This window comes from Parasteatoda tepidariorum, unplaced genomic scaffold (assembly GCF_043381705.1).
Source record: "Parasteatoda tepidariorum isolate YZ-2023 unplaced genomic scaffold, CAS_Ptep_4.0 HiC_scaffold_676, whole genome shotgun sequence".
NCBI lineage: Eukaryota > Metazoa > Arthropoda > Arachnida > Araneae > Theridiidae > Parasteatoda > Parasteatoda tepidariorum.
In genome coordinates, this window is record NW_027261873.1 from 60,213 (window position 1) to 85,801 (window position 25,589).

The 25,589-nt window shown below is 29.5% G+C and overlaps 1 protein-coding gene and 2 long non-coding RNA genes across 6 annotated transcripts; 1 reads left to right on the top strand and 2 right to left on the bottom strand.

Annotated features, from left to right (window-relative positions):
- Window positions 1–857: 857 nt before the first annotated feature.
- Window positions 858–7,355, bottom strand: LOC122271685 (uncharacterized). Of its 4 annotated transcripts, XM_071176970.1 has the most exons (8): window positions 7,120–7,342; window positions 5,673–5,799; window positions 5,137–5,293; window positions 4,379–4,538; window positions 2,936–3,061; window positions 2,406–2,539; window positions 1,030–1,079; window positions 858–925 (listed from the first exon to the last, which is right to left on the bottom strand). In XM_071176970.1, exons 3-5 carry the CDS (start codon window positions 5,219–5,221, stop codon window positions 2,992–2,994), a joined length of 315 nt encoding a protein of 104 aa, XP_071033071.1. In that variant the 5' UTR covers window positions 5,222–5,293; window positions 5,673–5,799; window positions 7,120–7,342; the 3' UTR covers window positions 858–925; window positions 1,030–1,079; window positions 2,406–2,539; window positions 2,936–2,991. The 4 variants fall into 4 exon arrangements, with proteins under 4 accessions (XP_071033071.1, XP_071033074.1, XP_071033072.1 ...); XM_071176973.1 differs by lacking the exon at window positions 2,936–3,061 and having other exon boundaries at window positions 7,120–7,351; XM_071176971.1 differs by lacking the exon at window positions 5,673–5,799 and having other exon boundaries at window positions 7,120–7,341.
- LOC122271686 (uncharacterized) lies at window positions 5,794–6,450 on the top strand. The gene is made up of 2 exons (XR_006226553.2): window positions 5,794–6,120; window positions 6,238–6,450. It is a non-coding gene; the product is annotated as an uncharacterized lncRNA (long non-coding RNA).
- An 8,907-nt stretch (window positions 7,356–16,262) lies between the features above and the next one.
- Window positions 16,263–23,739, bottom strand: LOC122272226 (uncharacterized). Its single transcript, XR_011636016.1, has 4 exons — window positions 23,524–23,739; window positions 22,503–22,612; window positions 20,996–21,158; window positions 16,263–16,382 (listed from the first exon to the last, which is right to left on the bottom strand). It is a non-coding gene; the product is annotated as an uncharacterized lncRNA (long non-coding RNA).
- Window positions 23,740–25,589: the final 1,850 nt, after the last annotated feature.

A 25,589-nucleotide genomic window follows, 5' to 3' on the forward strand; every position in this document is an offset into this window, starting at 1 on the left:
CATCTGTTGCTACTTTCATGGCCAATTCAACAACACATCCAGTAGCCATTCTTGCAGGACTTGCTGTGCGTAGATCATTTCAAGTTGTGTCAGAATCTACACCAATGCCACCACAAGGGAACATCACAAAATTCTTCATTGGAAGATCAGCTGCAATTGATTAAATATTAAACTTTTATTTTTAATTACTATTATCATTAAATTATAAACTTATAAAAGTCATTTGAAGTAAAAGAAAAGTTTCAAATTACATTAAAATTAGATTTTAAACATTTTTTTAAAATTTCCATTTTAAATTAAAAGGGTTACAAACAATAATTTCAATTAAATAAAATAATTATATTATTCAGTTTCTTAAATTAAAAATCTTTAATTTTATACCTATTTAAACTGAGAAATGTATTTCAATGCAGTTAGAAGTTAAGTAGTTCTTTATTAAAAAAAGAAAAGATTTATATTTCAAACTCATATAGTTTGCCGATACAGAATGTTATTAGAGAAGTAAAACAGTGCTTAAATAATAAAGTTCCAACTTCATGATTATCTTTCATTCAATTTTTTATCTTGTTAAGTTAATTAAAATTAAATATGAACAAGAAATTGCTTGAAACAGACAAAAGAATTGGATGATTTGGTTCTTTTTATTTTAAAATTTAAACTTAATGTATATCTCAATGAAATTTAAAAACTGATAAAAAAAAGTATTTACAACAATGAACTGTTTAGTTTCTGTACCACCATATTCTGTGTTCACCATATACTGTAATCTAGTCTTAATATAACGTAAAAAATTTTTTCAATCTTTGTATGAATGAATAATCATAAAACTGTTATCAAAACAAAAACCATTTTAATACCTAATTTGCTGGCATCAAGTTTCGATCGATTCAAAGGATTGGCCTCAAATAAGAGAGTATATGATTCACTAAACAAGCAAACAAAAAGAAAATGTAATATTTTAATAAACTGTAAATTTAAGATTTAATATAAGTTATAAAAATGCACATTAAAAGTTTTTTCAAAGCATACCTATGACAAGACTGGATTTCTTCTAGGGTTTCTTTCCTGGATCTGAATCACTGGAAAGAATAAAACAAAGTTATAATTTAAAAGTTTTTAAACATTGAGAATGAATATGAATTTATTTTATGACATAAAATATTTACAATTAGAATATATGTCATTAAGTATTACAGAAATTTAATTACATGTAATTGCCCATATTTTGCCTACTTTCATAAATTTACAATGTGATTGAATTCTTTTAATATAAGCTTGTTAAACTTATAACCTCTGTAGTTCTAATGATCTTTCATTCCAGTCTTCTTTAAATCATAACAACATCCTTTTTTGAAATAATTAAAAATTTATATGATTACATACCTCAACAATTCTATTTCATTTAGGCAAAGGAAAATGCTATTTATAAATGACTGGTTATTGCAGTAATTTAATAATTAGCTTATAATTATAAGAAATTAACATTACAGTTTATGTATCATATAGCGAGATATAAGATTTTAGACATATAAAAATAACATATTTTAAAATATAGCTATCAAATTTCGTTCAAGAATGCTTTAGTATATTTTTCATCGAAGTTGCTAAAAAAGCTTAAGTTCTTCAGCATCTTGCAAAAGTAAAACTGTTTTCGGAAGCATTAAAAAAATATATATTAAAAAAAAATGAATAATTACATTTGCCCCTCCCTAAAATGGCATACATTTGTTAATATTTTTCTATTTATTAAGTTAATACTTTTCTATTTGTTTCCATATACTAAGTCATAAGGATACTTTTGAGGAATTAAAATATGGTTAACTGTAATAATTAGAATGCAATAAAAAATATCCAAATACAAAACTCTTCAATAAAGGCAATTTTTTAAATCTGACCAGTATTTTGTTCATAGGAGTCTATTTTTTATGACACTCAGTCAATTTGAGTTCTATCACAGAACATTTTGTCTTTCTTAATATATTACCTCCTAATATTTGTGGATTCTCCTTAGGTAACACTTTTCTTATATTTTTATCTATACTAGAATTTTCTCTTGAGCTAATTTGATTGATTAGATATCCAATGAGTTTACTTTTGTATTTTTGGCAATGATAAGATTTGTTTAGTATAGACAAAGGCTATTAAAAACACCAAATGAAAATAAATGCAAATATTGTGAACTTGACAAAAAATTAAGTTGAGATCTTTTGACTATTTTGAGCCATGGGATTTGGTTATCTGTATTTGTTGCACCATTTAATTTTGCATCGAATCATTAAATAATTGCATAAGTATAAAAATGTGGCATTGTAAGATTATGAAAATGTTAATGGACAAAAATAAAAATTATGTATTTATTTGTTTTATATAAATGAGATTTCTTTAATATTCGAAATTGCTCTTACCTCGCATCTATTAAGAAGACTGGCTTCCTGTAACCTTGCCCATGTACTTTGTAGGCGACCACCATGTTCAGGATGATGAGCATTGTTACCACAAACACATTGATGTTTTAACATTAAACTGTCGTACAAAACACCTGTTAAAAAGTTAAATTTAGTATTTTTTTTTTTAAAAACAGAGCTAAAACTTTAAACAATAAGGGGTCGCAAATAAATACTTAAATGATTAAAAACAAATTTGTTATCAAATCATTTACAAATTCAATCAGAATGAAGGTGGGATTAAAATCATCAAAAGCCAGTTTAAATAGAGTTACTGGAATGTACTTGCCCTTCATTAATAACCAGCTTTCAGCTTCAATCTTAAATAACCAAGGTTTTTTATAATTTTAATCCATCCTTGATCTAATTCGCTAATAATTCATCTGATTTCAATAGCTTGTTTTTCTTTCTTTTAAGTATTACTCTGCAGTAGCCGGAATGTTTTTAATATAATTTTTATAAAGTTATTCTTTGAAGAAAGAGGTTTGTACCTGTTGTAAATGTATGAGGAGAATGAGCTTGCGTTTCCTGAGGTCTTCCAATCGGACTAAGAGCAACAAGAGGACTTGATAATGTTCGAGACAGAGGCCTTCCCAAATGATGCCTGATGTAGGTACCTATAAATGATCAACTAAAGTCAGCTTTTTTACACATATATATTGAAGTATGTATTTCTTTAATTATAAAGTTTTTTTAATATGTTTTCAATTCATGAAGTTAAATAATATAAACATTGAAGTCATCTAGTTGTGAAACCGGAAAAATTATGAATAAAACCTATCAATTAGCTTCAATAGGAATATGCTCTCATTTCTAAACTTTTTACAAAATTTTTTAATACAGCAGCTATATTCTTCATGCTTTGTATTAAAAGCAGCAGGTTTTGCATCTAGAGTATTTATCAATAATTTTTTGGGAAAGATTTCTGTATCGTGATCAATGGAAGAAAAATCGCCAAGTCTTGACAATTTTCAAGTAGTGGCCCAAAAAAAACTGAAAAAAAAAGCAGAAAGGGGGACCAACTCAAAGGGTATCGCTTGTAACTAACCTCTACATGTTTTTTGAAAAAAATTTGCAAGTTTAAAATCATTTGGCCCCTTGGAAATTGTAATTGAGGTGACAGACTACGTACAAAATATTCCCATTCTTTATATACCAATGTGTTCTGTATGGAGAAGAATTTTAAATCATTATAACATTTTTACATAGATATATGCTACATAAAGACAAATGTTATCGACAATGTCAACTTTCATCCATGAAAAGGTGTCCCAACGTAGAATTGAGTTAACATGTCTTATATACTAGTGAACTGGAATTAAATAATTGTAGTGGCAGACACACTACATTACCCCTTCACCAGAATTTTATCTGTGATAGAATCGATGAACAATACCACTAGTTGATTCATTGCTGTTTTGTGTATAGACTGGAGAGCTGTATTAAGTTAACTGGATTTTGATCGCAGGCCATGACAGTTACATTAAGATCATACATAGCTCCTGCGTTGTCATTAGCAGTTGAGTGTATACAGAGAAATATTGTGTAATTGAGACTGAATAGCAACAGCGTGATGAGGACGGATGACTAATCTAAGTTTGGAACAGAAATAATTTAGAAATGATTTCTTTATTTAGAGAGGGATAACGACATAAAAACTACACTCTTAAAAATTTAACTATTTTGAAGAAAAGAAAAGCATCAAAAGCATTTTTTTTCTTTCTTGATATTCCATAACCTGTTAATATTAGTATATATTTTATAAATTCAAGTTAGATCCTACTTAGAAAAAGAAGATCAATTTTAAAAAGTTCCAAAAGTATTTATTTTGGAACTAAAAATAAAAAAAACTGATACGGAATGTACAAAAGTTTTAGACAAAAAATATTTTAATTCTTGAAGTTGCAAATTAAATCAATCAGAAGACCTCTTACTTGTTTGAGTAGATTATGTTGCTGCTGCTCACAGAGTCTCTTTTCTCGAGCATATTGTTCATTTTGTTGAGGTGATAAAAGTATGGCTTGTGATTGTAGCATTGGATGATCAAGAGGTAGTGGAGCTGACTGTGTTCTCCCAAGAGGTCTTTGAATGGTTCTAGAATTGAAATTGAGGTAGATTGTTTAATAAACTTATGAAACTAACAGATTGAAATACATTCCAGTTCATTAAAATATCTCAACAAAAAATAAGCACCTTTAAAGTACTTTTTAAGCATTCAAAAAAAGTTTAAGCACTATTACATTAACAAAATGCAAAATAAATTTCAAAGACTTTATATGATCATGATAAAATTACTAGTTACTGACAAAGAACTTTTCAGAGGGCGTAAAATAAAGCCTGAAATTGAGAATATCTTGCAGCTGATTTGCATTTGGGAGTGCAAGAATCTCATCAAACCCAACTCAGTAGTCAGTCCCAAGTATTTCATCAAACATGTTTGGCGCTATTATACGTTATGGGAAATGGATTGTGGTTGAGTTAATTGTGAAAACGCTGAATAGAACAACGTGAAAACCACACTTTTGCATGATACACAGCGAAACTCGGCAAGGTAAAAAAAATCTCATTTTCGAAAAGTGAAAATTAAGTAAGGGCTTTTAAAAAACGAAAATAAGCACTTTTAAGGTCTTTTTAAAAACGCTATGAACCATGAACTAAAGTTATATTTAATCCAGTGATTATACAAACTTACCTGTGTAATCTGGCTTGTGCATAGGTGTCATCTCCATGTACATTCGAGAATCGTTTTTATGTCGTTGTAGACTGTAAAATCCCATTTCCCTCTTAACGTGGCTGGTAATCCCTTGTTCTGCGTTACGTTTTTATCCTTTTCATATCTAATATCACCCCTATGAATTTGTGAGTCACATTTTGTAACATGCTGTATATTAAAGCATTTATAAATAATAAATTAAATTTATTAATGTATTTTTATTTATGCGAGAATTATAAACAGATTAAATTCAACAAAAAAAATTAAAAGAAATATAGAAATTTTCACGTACATTAATATATTTATTATAATTTAAACATATACTATATATCGATTTCAACGAAGTATTTTTGCCTTTATGTTAACAAAGAATCAAAGTTATTGTAAAACAAAGCAATAGTTTGAAGCTGATATCTTTTCAATTTGACATAAAATTAAAAATTTATTACGTTTAAAAAAATTGCATGAATAATTGCTACTTGGACAACTAGATTTTTAAGAATTAGAGAGTATACCCGGTAATGCTGGGTAATATGTTAAAGACTGTAAGACATTTGATGCAAGAGGCATTCCTAGTCTTATGGTGGAAATATCTCTTTCCTGTACTTCAGAACCAGCTGGTACAGCACTTTTACCAATTTCCTGTAGAGTCGATAAAAAATATTCAAGATTCAGTATAGAATATGATAAAAAGAGAAGTTGCTTTAAAATAAAATTGAAAGAAAGCTAATTATTTAAATTAACTTAAAATTTAATTCACCATTGCCCTTAGCCGAAGATACATATGCCTAAAGTGAGAGTTTTACAGAAATGAACAAGAACTGTGTACTCTTGACCTCTTTAACCCTTTGCTTACCGCTGGTACAACATGTGGACCACATGCGATGGTACAACGTAGTTTACCGTAAGCAAAGGGTCAAGTAATGAGGGTGTTTACAACTTAGCGCCTAAAGAACTTAGAGGGTACGCTATAAGTATTGGTGTATATTATTTTTCCGTTCATTTTTCGATGCATTAAAAATGGCATTTCTATATAAAAGTCAGTAAAGAAATTTAAGATTTAGATAATTTCTTTTTTAGGAGAAGTTGCTTCACTTGCTCAGAATTTCCAAGAATAAAAGAAGAATAAGGATTGCAACATAAATTCTAATAAGAATCATTGATTATTTCATTTCATTTCTAAACGCTTAAACAATAAGATATCATTTTGACATAATAAATGTAACCTGTACTAGAATGCACGTCACAGATATTTGAAGGAAGCATTACATTAAAAATATGAGCCCCAATTTATTTAAGAGGCATAATTATTTATGTCTACAAATGCAAAGGATGTTGCAAAAATTGAAATCATCGAATTACTACTGAAGAAAGCAGGCCGAAAAACTTTTTTTTCAAATCCACTGTTTCCGCTGGCAATCAAACAGGTTTCAATGCTCTCAATAGTGATTTGTTATATAGTGTTTTTATTTCTAGTTTATATATTAATTAGCATCCGGTAATGTATGCAATTTTTTGAACTTCATTTTAGGAAAGCAATTCTAAAAATGCTTATTAAGAGGATCATGGAAAACTTCGTATATTGAGAATTTTTAAATATCAAAAGCTTGAAATTCCTTCACTTAAAAGTTGTGTATTCAAGCATTCAAACAGTAAAATTTGTGCCAAAGTAAAACTTGGTAATATATAATAATTCAATGTTAAAAAAATGCTTCATACTTTTAATTATCGATTTATTCTTCTAAAACACAAGAACTTTCAAAATTGTGACTGAAGCTAGATTTCATAAGATATTTATAAAAGCATTGAGTTTAAAATGTCAAACAAAAAGGGAAATTTTTTTTCCGGCAGCATTTTTAACATAGGAGAAATAAATAATTCGCAAGCAAGAGAAAGATAAAATTCTAAGTATTTTTTTAGAACAAAATATATTTTCCTATAACAGTTCCAAAATAAACTTACAGCAGATGTAGGTACAGGAGGTGTCCCCAATGATATATTTGGCAAAGATGGTGTTGAATACAATGTGAAATCATTGATACTACCTGGATTGCTGACTGAATTATATAAGGATGTGGGACTCTCCTAAAAAAAGTAATGATAATATAGTTGAAGATTGTTTTACAATTTCAAATGCTAATTTGGTATGCTAAGCAGTTTTAAGTGTTAAATGAAATTTACATTCTGTTAAAATATAATATTTAATTAATTTTAAGTAATATGCAAGGTACTTACTGAAGCAAAAGTGGTGTCTATGTATTGTAAAGTGACTATACATAACAAAGAGGTAATGTGCAAAGCTCTATATCTAAATGCTGAAAAAACTTGGAGTTAACATTTCTATCTCAAAAACGAAATGAGATATTGGAGATAAAATTGAATTAAAAAGTCTTAGATTGATTTAACACAAATACATACCTTGTTGAATTTAATGCTAACAAAGAACTTTTAAACGAAGATGGAGCTGGCTCGGACATATCCTTAGAATGCCCAAAGAAAAAATTTCATCTGTTGCGCTTACATGGGCCCCTGATGGTAAGAGAACAAGAGGAAGACCCAGACTTACCATCCAGCGCATGTTTTTGGGCGAATTAAAAGAATGTGGAATATCTGGCTGGGAGGAAGCAAGATCTATTGCTAAAGACAGGAGGCGTTGGAGGGATATGCTAGAGGCCTTAAGTGCCCAAGGCACGTAGAGGATAAGTAAGTAAGTAAAGAACTTTTAAAACAATGAACAACATTTTCTATATTATTATTTATTAGATTTATTACATTATAGTTATTTTCAAACAGAAAAATAAATGTGTCATTATTTTTAAAAGCGGAATAAGTCCATTTTTTCAAATTATTTTTTTCTCTCCATTTTCTAAGGGTTAGTCTTTGATAAAGATTAATCTATTTGGATGATGTTTTTAACACTATAATTTGATGAAACATCAAAATGCAGCTGTGATTATTAAAATCGTAAGAGAATAAATAAACAACAGGTTCTTTAGCTTCAAATGGACCTACCACTTTCAAAAATAAACGCTCAATTTTGCGACAAACCTTTATTTTCGATGTCTAAAACTTCTTTTTGCGTTATTCATTAGAAATAAATGAGTCTGTTAGTTAACTAGACATTTTCCCCTAGATCGTCTCATTACGTCCCATTGTTTAAAGTGTGAAACATAAATATGCATTTTCTTTTTTTAATGCGTTGATGTTTACAAAGTGTATATTCTTTTAAAATCAATACACTTTATAGATTATTTCCTCCCTTATTGTAACGCTTTCGTGATAGGAATGCTAACACTGCAATATTTCACCAGGTGGGGCTGTTGTAAGCAATCGCATCTTTTAGCGCACAGCCACTTTATTATACATAGGCACCATTTGTATAACTACAGCTGCAACCGTTCTGAAGTTTGGCTACAATGGATATGTGATACCAATATAAAATTCAATACCAAAAATACATATTTATCACATTCTTAGACAGGCTCAGTAGCCAAATTATTCAACAAAAAATAAGCACCTTTTAAGCACTTTTCGAGCTCTCAAAAAATATTTTTAAGCACTTTAAAAAAATATCATAATCAGGCAGAGCTGAAAAGTTTTTGACAATTGGCGGTTTTATCTTGTTTTAACCGTCATGTCAAAAAAAAAACTTTTTGCATTGTTTTTGACAATTGTCCAAAATCATAAAATTTTGAATCATGTAAAACGAATGGCGTTTTCATTCGCTACGGACTGACAATACGCCAAAATAGATAGGGGTTGAATTAATTGTGAAAACGTTGAATAGAACAATGTGAACTGTGTCTTTTTGTATAATTCGAGATGAAAATCAACATAGTAAAGGAAAAAAACTAATTTTGAAAAAGGGAAAACTAAGCACTTTAAAAATACCTATAAAAAATAAATATGAAAAAAGCACCTTTTAAGGGCTTTTAAAAAACGAAAATCGAAAAAGAGCACTTTTTAAAAACGCTAAGCACCCTGTTATACACATAGTTTTTACTATAATAGTTATTCTGATAAGCAGTTAAGAGCTAATTCTATTCTGCTAACTTTTAAAACTATATATATTTGCATTTTAAGCAATATATTTCATATTGAAGATCTATGTGGCAATATATTTTAAAGATCTATTTCAGCGATCTCTAAACAAAAGTCATGCATTTAGAATACAGTAAGAAAAATAATAATTAAAATAGAGGGAGATGCTAGGATTTTTCTAATGGAAGGCAGGAAGTCTCCAACAAAGGGGCATCTTTAGAGTTCAACATAATTTTTTTTAAAAATATTTGCGGCGACTCAACTAAATCGTAACCGCGACAGTTATGATCAGTAATTTTAACTCTAACTTCTCATTCGTCAGAAGAATCCTAACTGTCTCTGTTGCACGACACACACACGCTGTACTCATTTATATTACTGTTCTTTATACTTAATATTTTAAATGTAAATTAATATAAACTTTATCAATTATTCTCATGAACTAGTGGGGGATCCAGCGAAGGGGGGTCATGAGTTCATGACCCTATGAAATGCGTAAATTGAAAAATAAAATAAAAATAATAATTTTTTTAATAGTTTACAAAAGAAATAAAATATTTTAAAAATTATTTAAGAGGGCATACACACCTAGGAAGGTCGGAAAAATCGATTTCCCCCCCCCCATCTAATTATGTTCTTCACTGTTTCAAGAATCATAATCCAAAAGATTAAAACGAAATTCGTCATAGTTTCATTGTAAACATTAATAATGTTGAAGCGNTTTTTTTTTTTTTTTTTTTTTTCAGAAATATTTTTAAAAAATTAATTGTGGAGGGGGGAATCTGAGTCTATGACCCCCTCCCAGGAAAAATTTCTGGATCCACCCCTGCCCTGAACACAACCAACCACCACATATTTAAATGAATTTGTTTTATTTTTCGATTAAAAAATTTAATAAATGTCCTTAATAGAAGAGGATATCTGATGCTGCCTGGGGGGATGATTAACGTAAAAAAAAATAACAATTTTCTCCTGTCTCGAAACTGTAATTCTATTAGAGACAATCGTTTACCCAGCTCTTTTCTTCTTTAAAAGATCTAACCAATAGAAATTATTGGAAACGTGTTTGAAATAAGTCAGATTTTAAAAAAAAATTTATTGCCAATGGCACGTTATAGATTCGAAGTGAGTAAATTACATCATTTTTGGCAAGGTTCCAAAATTTTTATGTTAAGAGTAGTGATTGCAGAACAATGTGTATTTTAATTGGAATGCTTGAAAAACTTGTATACATAATTATAGATTAATATTTAGGCCTATATCCAGACTATCTATATCCAGACTTTTAAATTAAATAAACTCCTTTCATATTTTTATTAGATTAATAGATTTCTTTACGACTTTAATGTAAGAAGGAGAAAAAAAACTATATTTTCATGCTATACATGTTAATTTTAATAGTAGTTTTAAATTATTACTTCAGTTTTTATTTTTATTAACTAATGCTGGTTAAAAAGAAACATTACCGCAACATAAATGCTAAAGCTTCACAATTTCGTTACCAATGGCATGATTATGGTTATGTGGTTAGGATTGAGCATAGGCCACCTTTACTTCGTAGACAAACTGGTAGTCATCCATCTGAAGCTGGGTATGTTTCACGCCGTCACTAGGGATTGAATCCCGGTTCTTCACTTTGACAGCCTTAACCACTGAACCATTGCAGTTTTACTAGTTTTGATTAGTGCTAAATTTAAACCCATTATGCATATACATTTTTTTATTATTTGATAATAAATAAAACATTAAATTATTAAAATTTAGAAATCATTTAAAAAAATTTACGAAAACAATGGCATATTCGAAACATTCACATACTTGTTTACCATTGTCACGGATTTAAATGATCAAAATAGTGTGATACTGCCCTTAATGTATACTCCTGAACTCCTTGTTAAAAACGAGGGCAATAAGCATACACATTAGCGGCCTCAAATTACTATTTATGCATGTAAAAAACAAAAACGTCATCAAAATTGGAAAAATACTCTCTAATCTACTGACAAATCTAATACCGAGGAACGGAAAATTCAAAACAACAAAACCTGTTTGAAAAACAGATAAAATTTTTTGGTGTTTCTATGAATAAGCTGCCTTTCAAATTTTTTCAGCAATCGAACAAGTTTTGATGTCAATAGTCTCTATTTCCTAGTTAATGATTTTCCTTTTTTCGATACCATTTCTATTTTTTTTCTCGCTTTTCTATTTTTAATTGACGTCCCTAAATTTGTATGTTTTTTCTAAGTTCATTTTTGACAAGACGTCAAAAATGTATACACCCTTTATTATTACACGAAAGTTCAACAATTTGTTAAAGATTAAAAAGCAATATACGCATCAGAAATTACTTTTACGTTAACAGTAATTTCATAATAAAAATAATATTTTAACTCTAAAGCAATTGCTGTCTAAGATTTATTAAAAAAACAAATTTTTCTTAGTCATTTTCACCGAGTTCTCTAACCTACTAATGTGTTATGTTAACCTCACTAAAACGGGTGGAGTTCATATGAAATTACGATATAGTAGAAAGTTGAGCAAGATTTACGTGATGCGATTAAAATAACATTTTAATAAGAGGGCGTATTTTTTATGAATTATATTTTGCGATACTTTAATTTGTCATGATATTAACCCTGAATATCGTAATTGATATGATATTAACCCTGAATATCGTAATTGATATGATATTAGTTACACGTTGTTCATAAAAAGAAACATGAGTAACTAATTTCTAAACGTTGACTCATACGTGTTATAGAAAGCTAAAAGGTCGTTTGGTTGGGCCTTTATTTATCGATACGCAATTTTTATTACTTTAATCCTAACAGTAACCACCAAATATTGGCAACTAATTACCAAATGTTGACTCATACGTGATCTTGAAAATTAAAAGGTCGTTTTATTAGCCCTTGATTTAATAATCGTGATTTGATTCATCTTATTACTTTTTCAAAGCAGAAACATATTAGCATGAAATTAAGCAGTTTTATCATTTCTTTAAATTGCCCTAGAATATATAGGGTGTTTGGTAACGACCGATGTTAATATAAATCTTTAAGATGATTGTAAAAAAGTATACACATTAGAGGTCGTGAATTAACAATTAATCTGGGGAAAAAACAAAAACGCTATCGATATCCGACGAATCCCAACTGAAGAGAGTGGGACTGAGAACATAAAAACCTGTTTGATTGCCGAAGGAAACTAAACAGGCTTAAAGAGCGATAACTAGAAGCACGATAGTTTCATTAGGCAAGAAAACTGCTTTTAACCTTTTTCATCTCACCTTCCTCCCTAGTGATTCGTCATTGATAAGTATTTTATTAATATGTATTTCAGGCTGTAATTATTGAACACCAAAGAGTTATAAACACATAAAGTACGGAAATGCGCGGTTAATTTCATGTATCGCTGCAGATTACTTAACAAGAAGAAGAGTTACTAAAGAGTTATTAACTTTTTGATGGGTTAAGGATTTTTAAGAAAGGGCGTACTAATTTTAATCTATAATAATAACACAAGCCTGCGAAATTGAACTTTTTGAAAAATACAAGAGAGGTTATTGTTGATTTATATGTTATTTGATGTGCTGATTTTGAAAATGACCTTCATTTTTCCCAATCACATCAGGATTTTTTATAAAATCGATATTAATGTTTTTACTAAAATCCTATTTGGAAAGGAATTCTCTCAAATAATTTTGCATGTACTATCCGGTAACTGTTCTCTTCATTCATTTTGATCTATGTAAAATTTAATCTTGTGAAAGAAAATTGATTTTTGAGCTATCAACTGATTTTTTATAGGTTAAAATGAATAAAAAATACTGTTACCAGACAGCAGAAGTCACCTCTGGTCAAGAGAAAAACAATAAGTTCTTTGTGTTCAAACTTTTTACATCAGTTTCTAGAAGAAAATCACCAACATACCATTTTAATTTGTTTTTATTGAGATAACTTACGTAAAATTGACGATTAACCAAGAATAACAAATATTGTGTATGTGTATATGAAAGTTTGAAACAAAAAACAAAACAAGCAAAAAACAAAAGAGAAAAGTTTCTATTTAAGTATATACTCGTTTTCCTCTGAAACTTATTTTTGATGATCTTCTTTCATGCTTAATCTCAGGTTTATCCCGAGCTATCATCCAACAGTAGTCAGTGAACATGTTCTTGTCCCATCTTCCTTGATATTTACGCTAAATATCTCTGATATCTTGATGGAACCTTTCCCCTTGTTCTTCGCTAACTGCTCCTAAATTTTCAGGGAAAAAGTCCACATGTGAGTGAAGGAAATGCATTTTTACACTCATGGAGCAACCCAACGTTTTAAATTTGTCCAGCATTTTCATTACAATTTCCTTATAATCAGGATCCTTGTAATTACCCAGAAATTTACTGACGACATCTTTGAAAGCAACCCAAGCTTCTTTTTCCGTTTCTGTCATGTTAGTCTCAAATTCTTTATCCTTCATGAGTTTGCGGATATCTGGACCAACAAATATTCCTTCTTTCAACTTAGCTTGGGATAAACCTGGAAACTTTTTGCACAGGTATTTGAAACAATTGCCATCTTTTGGAACAGCCTTGACAAACTGCTTCATTACACCTAATTTTATATGTAGCGGAGGTAACAATACTTTTTTCGGATCAACTAAGCTGTTTCGAATAACGTTCTTGGTGCCTGGGTCAAGATTTTGTCTTTTCGGCCATTCTTTTTTGACCCAATGTTGAGTCTTGTCACGGCTGTCCCACTCACAAATGAAACATGGGTACTTTATAAATCCCCCTTGTTAACCAAGAAGCATGGAGATAACTTTCAAATCACCGCAAATGGTCCAACTGTGGTCGATATATTTTATTTTGTTCAGGACGAGAGCCAGGTTTAGATATTAGTCTTTGATTTTTTCGGTTATACCCACGAACATGGCAGGAACAAAAATAACAATCATCAAAGTGGTTTTGGGGCTCCCTCCACGTCATAGGAATTCCAAATCGTAAAGCAGTCTTCTTTCCTTGATGCAATAAGAGTAGATCATTGAGACACTGCACACAAATTTTATGAGGTGCCCAAGATTTGTCCTGATCTCCGAGTTTCATGCCAAAATATGCGAGATAAAGTTGTCTTACATAGTCTATAATGCTCCTCATGCGATTTTTAACAGCATTATATTCGCCGCATGTATCACAAAAGTCATCTGGGAAATTTTCACAATGTTTTGAACTCAAAGCCATGTTTCACGAAACGCACAGAAAAAGCTAACTTTAAAATGACTCCCTATCACGCTTGCTAGGGTTTCTGAGAGGTCAGCGGACCTAGATAAGGATTCTCACGGCGCTATTGGTAGGAAGACATTGTTACAGAGAGAGGGACAGTGACAGGAAGTAGTGATAGAGGGGTACTTTTATAGATTTGACCAAATTAGAATGCTGGTCAGTCAAGAAGGGAAGAAATTCAAAAACGAAAACTTTTTTATGGTAAATGTTCATTAAAATTCCAGTAAAATTGAATTTTTCTAAAAAACGTGACGTGATGGAAATTTTTCATTATTATTTTCCATTTCAGCACCAAAAAATACATTAAGTTCAGCTGTCAGACCTCTTGTATTTTTTTCATCGCAGGCCTGTGTAATAATCTTAATTTAGGAGCGACTCTTAGATGTGAGCAGTTTATATAAGACGAATTCCGGTTGCCAGCACTCTTGAGAAAGAACTTTCCACCAACTATTGTTAAAATAAAGTGTAAGAACTGAGATATTTAACAATAATCAAGCAATTTGAAATGAATTGCAAAAGCATTTAATTCTGGGGTTTAGGAAGCAATAGCTAGTGAGGGTATATTTTGCCGAAAATGAAAAAGAAGTCGTAACTTTGCTTAAATTTCTAATGAATTTTGGATCATCTATTCTGTAGCTGCTGAATCTCCTTATTTTTGAGGTAGATGTTTTTCAGTATCTAGAGTATTATCAAAATGTCTACTTTAATATTTTCTCATAATTTAACAAAGTTAATTTATAAAAAAATTTTCCACCATTGCTTACAAATAATTGAAAAATAAATTAAAATACTAACATTAACCGTTTGCGGAGATAATATAATTCTTGCTTTTAATTGTATAATTCTTGCTTTCATTTCGTTACCACTACAAAGAATCTTAATCAGTAGAGATTAGAGAGGCAGATGTATTTTATTACCGTCGTTAAACAGTAGACCCAATTTTTTGGGTTTACAACTACCAATGTTCAACACCTTAACCTTGTGATTTTGAACCCAATCCAGAAGACAAGGGAACTTCTGGATCAAACATTGGAACAAGTTAGCCTTCGTGGAGGAGGCGCAGGTATTATTTAAATATAAACACTTTTGCGATACATCACAAAGAACTTTTACAATTTAATTTTCCTCAGACTTAAAAGTTGCAGGAAAAATAAAAGAGATAGTGTGGCATATTGCGAAAACGATAGAAGTCATAAAAATCTTATAAAAAACTTTTAATATACAGTAAAATATCTTTCAAAAACCATACCAGCTCCAAAAAAGGAAAAATTCCAAAAAAAAAAAATTTTTAAATGAAATTTTTTTCTTCTTTTAAAGCACTATGCTATCCAGAATCTAATTACCAAGTTTAAACTTAATTGATTTAGTAGAAGTGGAGAAATCTTGTGCGCAAAATTGAAAATCTCGAATTGTGAAAACCCGATTTAAAGACATAACTTTAAATACTTTTGAAAAAAATAAGTGAGTTTGCAGACGATTCCTATTTAGAAAACTGGTGTGATATATTTATTGCTTTCATGAATGGGTTTCAGAATTTTTGCTGTAACTTTGGAAGTTATTTAGATATTATCCTATACTTTGTGTCTAACTGCTCAGAATAAAAAAGTTATAACATTCTTTTTTCTTTTGAAAAAAAAAATCGAATTTTTTTTTAGGAAAAGCTGTCTAGTCCTATAGGGTTAGGACCCCCCCCCCCTTACTGATAGAATTATCTGAGAAATAAAAAACTAATATTGTTTAACAATAAATTACTTTTCGCACAATTATAACATTAGTAAATTAAGTAAAAATTACCCAAAATTTGAAAACTCGGTTGGTCGGGGTGCCTGAGACAGAAGTGGCCCTTTACTACTTCATCTTGTGATGGTGGATCCTTGTGGTATTATCTTGAGGTCCTTGTATCCTAAAAATGAAAGTAGAGAATTAATATTGAGCACATTGCTCAAGTGATATTATATAATGATACATTATCACAATAAGTAGATAAAAAATTATAAACGAAATATACTTCTTGTAAGACGTTTGTTAAAAATTTAATTGTACATCTCAGGTACGATACACTTTCTCTCTCAACATTCTCACAGTTCACTAATTACTAAAGCATTGTCAAGTTTGTTACAAATCAAGTTGATTTGAGTCAACGCTTTCATACAATTACATGTCCGTTTCTTTCTTTTTGTATTTTTTCTTAATATATATATGATATATAGTTTAATATATATTTATTAAGGCCATTTTGAGATATTGCCATAAAATAATTTTCCACTATATTCGTGAATACTCAGATGGTCAGTGTTAAAAAAAGTGAGCTACTGGCCTCAGGGAGGCATTTTCAGCTAAGTTTTCGAACTCAAAAATTGAGTCAAAATTTGCGGCTTTGCAGTCTAACGCTTTCTTAAAAAAGTTTCGATTTAGTTTGTTAAAGTGGTGATCAAAACTGTCAATCTCTAGGTTCGTGTGTATGTCTACATTTCTCTGATACCACTGAGCACCAGTTATCTTTCATAAAATCTTGTTCTGCCTTCTTCTGAGTTTCCCAAACTCACTTTCTGAAACGTTACACCATGCTGGCGAGGCATAGGTCATGATTGGTCTGTCTAATCATGGAGGTGAAAAGTAACCTCTTCATTTTAAACTCAGTTTTTCACTGTACATTATTGATTGCAGTTCTAAAGTTGCAGCATTGGCTTTATCTTTGACATTTTTCACACGATCCGATCAAGTCCGACTGTTGTGAATGACCTAAGTATGCTGCTTTAGTTACTCCTGGTATCACTTGGTTTAAGAGTACTAGTTCATTATGCTCTCTAATTGGATTCCTGTTGTTCTGGATCAGTTAGGACTTTTGAACATTTATTTCAACCTTCCAATCTAAGCACCATTCCTCGTTATCGTATATCTTATCCTGCAGTTTTTCTATAACCCTGTTCAGGTTACTTGATCTTATTATCACACCTGTATCATCTGCATAAAATGCAGTTAAGCTGTTCCAATCGACAGGAGTGATCCTGTCGATTGGGAAATCGTGTGTAAAACGGATATATAAAATTAGTCCGAGTATGCTACCTTGTGGTACGCCTGCTCTTATACTCCTCACCGTGGAGCATGCGTTTTTCATTCTAATCTGAAAGTTTCTTTGTGCCAAATTACTGTAAACAAATTTTATTATTCCCTTTGGGAATTCAAGCTCAATTAATTTAAAAATTATTCCTTTGTTCCAATACTCTATTAAACGCTTTACTAATATCAAGTATCAACAAGCCGAAGTCTGCTTTAAGACTAATCCTCTGCCAACATAATCAACTAAACGTAACAACTGTTTTGTTGTATCCAGTTTCACCCTGAATCCATGCTATTCATCTGGCAAACAACTGAAAAATGGTTTGAGCCTAGTGTATGCTATTCGCTTCTGTATCTTACCAAGAGTGCAAAGCAAAATTATAGGTCGAAAACTGTTCTGAGATAGTAAATCTTTGTTTGGTATAGGAAATAGAATTATATTTGCAGTTTTACATATTTCAGGAAAGAAGTTCAACGACAGACATACATTAAATATCTTGGTTAAATACTCTACATAATGATCTGATAGGGTTTTGTTTGTTTTGTTCTTTATATTGTCTAAAAGATAATTTTTTTTTAAAAATTATTATTTGTAATATTTTAAACTATAAGCACTCAACTTACTGTAGTACTAGCAATAGTACCATCTGTTGAGGAATAGGAGAAGTATTTTTGCTATTAGCGGATGTTTTATTGCCGAATTGTTTTTTAATTTATTCAACAAATACGGAGAAATTTAAAATGTACTGGTAAACAGGAGATAGACGTAAATTACAGGAGTCTTTGTTAAGAAACAGCAGATTTGGCAGGCATATATTATACATGAAATTCAAATTATGTAAAACTTAATTTCAATGATGCAGAGAAAAACATTTAGAAAACTAAACCAAGTTAATTGCAATTTATACTTTAATCTCAAATAAATAACATAAATTTCATTTTTTTTCCTGATATTTCCTGGGAAAAAATAACAATATAACCATACGTTTAAAAAAGGCAGCAATATAAATTGCGTATAAGTTGAACTTTTCTAAGCAAGCATACCATTTTTACATTGTAAACTATTCTATTAAGGAAAAAGAGATTCTTAAGAAATATAAATGCCTAAAAATGCAGAAGATTTTAAAGTGTAGGTGATACGAAAGAAGTTGCAGGAATTTTTCTGCAATTCATTAAGTTTAAAATGTTTCTTTTTGCAAAATGATGATCGAAATAAATTAAATATAAGATTTAAAAAATAAGATAAAAATAAGATTTAAAAAATTATACATTAAATTAATTTTATTGTTATTTATCTTGATAACAAAATGTCAAAATAATGTCCATCATTGTTTTATCAAAGATTTCTAAATCACGAAAATGGATTGAGTAAGAAAGAAAAATAATTTTTGAGGATGATTCTAAAGCTAACATAAATGTTTCAGGTTTAACTAAAGCTCAGCTTCTAAATAAATTTATATTTCCAAAAACAATCTTGTAATCAAAGTACTTACTAAAATTTACTTAACATGTTAGCTTTTACTATACTAGCAAATAAAAGGAAATACTCGCAGAGTATAAATCTAAATAACTACAAAATTATCAAGATTCTAATGGGCTGAATAGTTTTTTTCTTAATATTTAAAGTAGAGATGTATAAAAAAAAAGAAAAAAAAAGGTGCAGTACAACTAAAACTTTTAAAAAAATTAATTGCTTCGTTAATAGTACTTAGAACTTTACAGAATAATGGAAATGTTTTTTTTAGCACCTACAGTCTAAACATTAATTAAGTACATTAGTTTATTAAATTTCAAACGAAAATAATAACGTGAAATTATTATAACGGATTTGTTTTTACCCAAAAAATAAAATATACTGATGGAAAAATATTACTAATTTGTTTTGCTTTTTTGCCCTCCTTACGAAAAATACTAAATTTTAACATTCTTTATCACAGTTCCTATTCTTCCAAAAACTAATTTATTGAAAAAAAAGTGCTTTCTCATAAGTTTAACCCTTAACACTAGGTTAAGATACCCTAAAAAAATTAAGTTTGAAGTAACTCTGAATAAAACTTAGTGCAAATTTAATTTTCAAGTATAAATCAGTGATTCTAAATTTCAGGAGTAAATTTGTTTCAAGCAACTTATGCAACAGTTGTAACATAAGTAATTAGTGGCACAGTCGATTTAGATGTTCACACAGCTGATGGAAAATTGGAGTCATGAGTTTGAACCTGGCAGTCGGTAAAACAACTGGAGTGTATATGCTGCAAAGTGTGCATTAAATCTCTTATGAATTAAAGTACTCTTGTTGGTTGGTTGTGGTGCTGAAACTTGGGAAGAGGGGAACCAGCTATGGTGCTGTCCATGTTATCTGACCAGGGTCAAAATTCTACATGAAATTGGAGTTAACGTTATCTGACCAGGAGCCAAATTACATGACATTTCTACCACGATCATAAAAATATAGAGCACCTGAAAAATGGGATAAGGACATGGTTAGAGTTTGACAATAAACCAACATTGCTCAGTACTAAATATCCATCTGCATTAGCTGGTCAAAATAATGAATAATTGGTAACCGCAGTAACGTAGATCTCTAATTTAAACATAATATCAGCAAACTATAATTTATCTTTCCCACAATACCCTAAACATGACTTTCTTTCTGTAACCCTTTATAATTAAAAATAAACATGCAATTATCGTGCACACCAGGGTAAAACATCAACAGGTAAATATTTCTAAAAAGAAATAGATAAATAAAAGCCGAGCATAAAATATAGTGCTCAAAAAAGCAAGGCAGACAACAATGGACTGGTGTGAAGAAAAGTTATGACATTCCTCACATCTGTAGCAATCTGTTCAGGGGGGGGGGCAATACTTTGTGTGAAGTGTGGAATTCGCACTAGTATTTTACCCAAAAAATAAACACTATAAACTTTGAAATATTCCTTATTAATTATCCCAAGTAAAGATTTTATAGTATGAACAACTTACTAACATTTCTTAGAAAGCATGCGTTAATTTCATTAGGAACAAAGCATGAACATAAATATTGAATATTTTTTTTAAATATAATTTTAAATTTGTGTTATTTATGAAATTGTATTTAATAAATAGCATAAGTTTCTTTCTCTCAAATTAAGATATAACACAAATTTTGCTAGTATGGAAATAGCCAAATCAACAAACGAATAAAAAGTTTGAATAATTGTGGCAGCTATAAAATTCTTAGAATGATCTTTATAAAAACTTTCTTTACGTCAAAAATTTTTAAAAAAAATAATGTTCTACTATAAGTAAACCTTTTAATTTATGAATAAGGAAACTTTATACTTAGAGTGTTATTTTAAATTATATATAATGGACTTATGCCCTTTTTTTAATCTAAACGTTAGAGGAGATAAAATATCGATTTTTTTTAGTGTCAATCATTTGAGCTAATTTTTGAAGCCAAATATTGCTACATACCTCCTTGTAACTTAGATATGGTAGAGTTTTTGCTGGTTTGATGTTGAATGTGCTCACATGGTAGGTAGTCCTGTACATAGCCATGACCCATAGATGGCACCCATTTTCATTGTCTATCACCTTCCTTGACCGCATTGAAAAAAAAACCTCCCACCTTCAAGATCTGAAATTTGAAGTAGCATTAAACAAAGCAGGAAAAGAGAAATAATAAATTAATACCTGTAAGTACAGAGAGATTTTATTCAAACAAAAGTAGTTGCTGGTTCAGAGATGCCATCTTTTTTCTGCACTAACTGAAGTTGCCCTAAATGTTCAATTTGCTTCATTCTTTTTCTTTAATTTCAATAAGATTAATAAAAATATTACAGCAACAGATTTTCTCCAGTTAACAGTAACAGATTTCAGACGACAATTAAATGAAAAGGAAGCAAAACTAGTTAGAACACCATTAGCTACGAGTAATTTTTGAAAACCACTATCACATTAATGAAGATTAATTTTATTATGAAACATTAACTGGTGATTCATCTCAGATCCTGGAGCCAATGAGACAAAAACAATCTGAACAATAAATTACTTCATTACATACTGAACGAAACCACAATCAAATTGCACTCTAGAGAACGACAACTTATACCAAAGGCCAGGACAGCCTGGTTGGTAGGACACTTAGCCCATGTACCGGAGGTTATGGGTTCGATCTCCACGTGTGACTGATGCACGTTGAATCCATCGAATCACAAAGTCCTTCATGTTCCCATAACAAATCATATCTCTGGGGGGTACGGATTTAGGAGTTTCTTGTCTTCTGGATTGGTTCAAAATCACAAGGCTATAGAGCTGAATAATAGCAGTCGTGAACCCAAAAACTTGTGTCGGCAGTTCAACGATGGTTATAAAAAAATTTATGCCAATCTTATTAGTTTAAATCAAATTTCATAATATACAAAACTAATGTCAATTTTTTTAATTACAAATGGGCAGATTTCATATCAGTAAAAAAAATTTTTTTTCAGTAAGTAAAAAATTCAATACAGTTTACATATAGGACATTTGCTATAAATAAAATGTTTCTAAAAAAAAAAAAAAACTTTATCCCAGCTGGCCCAAAACAATTTTGTTTTATACTAGAGTACATATTTGTTAAGCTACACGAGGACCACCATTCCACTGTGTGTGCAGTTCAGCACTGTTTTGCACTGATTATTTATAAAACTCTATATTCAAAATAGACGAGAATAAGAAAAGTTAATCAAGAAGTATGTTAAGTTGAGTTTTAATCGCTAAAGCTTAAAATTCTGCCATTTGTTGAATTGACTTGTTAATTGTTTCTGATTAGTTGCTTAGTGTAATAATGATGCTTTTTGTTTCAGTTGAAGGTCTATCAAACAAATTATTTAGAATAATTTGTAAAGATATAAAAGTTTAATTATTGGAGTTTATGCATATAAATTAAATACAAACTAGAAAACTAAGTAAATAAAGTAAAAAATAGAAAATTTAATACCAAGCACTGGTTTAACATAATCTACAGTATATCCATCCAGCTGCATCATTTCCGTAGGTTCCGACTTCTTTTCTCTGTAACTGCACATTGCAAAAGTATACGGTGGATAACTGTTGGATAACTTATAATATTAAAAGATAATAATTCTAAAGAAAGACACATGCATAAGTTTAACAAATTGAAAAAAGATTATAGCAAAACAAGATATAAGGTCTAAATATTTTGCATATTTTCTTTAGCAAACATCTATATTTTTATTGAATTAATACTGATGCTAATATAACATAGGGATTAAACAAACTATAAATAATATACTATATAGCAAGAATTTGATATTGCTCTATTACTTTGGGGGAAAAAACAAATACTAGTTTGAACATAACATACCCCAAAAAATGCAAGTTATTATATTAATAATAAAAGCTGATAGATATTTTTCATTTTAGTTTTTATTTTGTTTCTCAAAACTCACATTTGAAAAATAATACAACTAAATACTAATCACCTAAATTATTCATAAATTGAAAAGCAAATAATTAGACAATAGCAAATTCTTTAAAATCTGAAACAGTCTAAACTAACTACTATTTTAAAACTAGAATAGTTAAAAAAAATGAGTTTAATGTAATTTTCTTAATGATATATGACAGTGTTGGTGACATTTGAACAACATTCCTATCTAATTGTCAAAATTAGCCAGTAAGTGATCAATTTACAGTTTGTTTTCAAATTTTTGCAAGTGCAATGTTTTTTAAAATTTGTTTACTTATTAAAAAAGTATCTAATTACCTACTATATAAGTTAACAATGAGTAACAAAGTTGTTAAAAATCATTGTTATTCCCATAAAATAAAAATTTATTTTAAAAGCAGATTCTCAATTTGTATGTTACTGCTATAATATAAATAGAAAAAATAACACAAAATTTGGAAAATTTTTATGTTTTTTTTTTTTTAAAAACTGATTAGTCATGGATCAGGGAACATTTTAAGACATTTTAATAAACAATAAAAACACATACCTAAACCAGCAAAAAAAATCTTCTTTCCCAAACTTGCTTTCCTTGCACAAATAAATACTTGTGAAATAATTTTCAACATAATTTTCATTAAAACATAATGCACTCATTTCTGAAAAAAATATTAATTAAGTATGAATATGAATTGACAATAAAAATCAAACCAATAAATAAATTTTTAGAGACATTTCATGTCTTGATAAAAAAATAATCCGAAAGTATTTATCTAGTTTTGATAAGGCCTTTTCAAATTCTTATCCTCTGCTGAAAATAAAAGAAAAGTTTCGATCGTTGATTTAAGCTAAATTTTGATAATTATTTAATTCTTAGAAGTTTCAAATAAAACTAGAATTCCTGGGTGTCGTTGGCAGGGTACAGACGATGGGTATATGTGCCCTACAATAATTAGATATCTCTCAAAGTTCCCCTAAATATTTCAATCAAATACAGGAAGTTTTTCGTTAATCATCAACAGTCAGCAAGCCGCACGTTGTGCACCCCTATAATTAGACCAAAGAAAAAAAATTCTACATATATTCATTTTACATACCGTAAAAATTTTTTGAAGAGTTTTAGACCAGTAAGGAGCAAACACTGAATGAGGAGAACCTGAAAAGTAATTTTATTTCAATAAAAGGAGAAAACATTTGACTAAAACGTGAAAATATGATTTAAAATTTTTTTATTTTAAACTAAAAAAAGTTTTAATATAGAATTTAAATTAATCTGAGCTCGAGATAACATAGAAGCAACAGAGTTTCCAATTAAAAAATGAAGAAGGTAAAAATCTTTAACATTCAAAGTTATTGTCAACAATTTAGGATTAACAGAAAGATATCTTAAATTGAAAAAATCACAACCAGAGCTCAAAACTAACTCTAACTAAATAACTACAACAGCTAAAATTTGATTCAGACCATTATAAAATAAATAATCCATGACTTCTTTGGCCAGTAATTGATGTTACCGAATGGTACGCTATTTTGGTTATATGAATTTTGGTCACAAAATAGCATATTTCTTCATAATGAGGAATGAAGTTCCATCTGATGATTCCATATTCTATTATTGTCCATATTCTATATTATATTATTGTCCATATTATATTATTATCGATATTGTAAATATTCTATTCTCCATTTATTTGTTTCTTTTTATTCTCTAAATTCTATGATTTTATAATATTTCATTTAACATTCACGTTTTTCACTTAAAATAAAAATCCAAATAGAGACAAGCAAATAGACCACTGAAATTGTGTATGAATTAGTAATATATTTTTGTTACTTGTCCGTTGTACCTATGAAATTTTCTTAATTAACCATGATTACAATAAAGTATCAATCAGAACAAGTTGGAACTCGAGCCAACTCAAGAACAATAGATTCTTCCATTATACAGTGAATAAAATTAAAAATGATTATTAATGCAAGAGAAAATAAGCTTTAGGGTTAAAAAAAATTTTTAGAAAACGAAAATCACGCATATTTTTTAAAACAAAACTAATTGTTATTTGCTTTTGAATAAATATTTTTCTTGCATCATCATTTTGTAAATTCTTTAATAATAAAACACACCAAAGATGCAGAAAATAAGTATGTATTCATATTTCACAAAAAATACAAAAATTATTTAGCAAGCTGCAATGGTTCGGGGTAAGAGTCCCCTTGTCGTCAGGCTAACCATGGGAGGTTTTCGTGGTTTTCCTCTCTATGTAAAGCAAATACGGGCTAGTTCCATCAAAAAGACCTCGGTAAATTTCTCACGATGTTTGATCTATGAGTTCCCTTGTCTCCTGCATTGGGTTCAAAATTAAAAGGTTGCGGAAATGAATATTAGCAGTCGTAAACCCAAAATTGGGTTGGCTGTTCAACAAGGGTTACAAAAATAAATTTTTAGCAAAAACATATGACGCTTCAATTTATAATGAAAAAAATAAATTATCTTATTAAAGATCAAGCAAATTTTGCAAAAGAAAAAAAAAATTCAAAATTATAATCTTTTAAATAACCAAACCTCAGATCTTTCTCTTCAAAAACAATAACTCAGCACCCAAGTGTTCTAAAAAT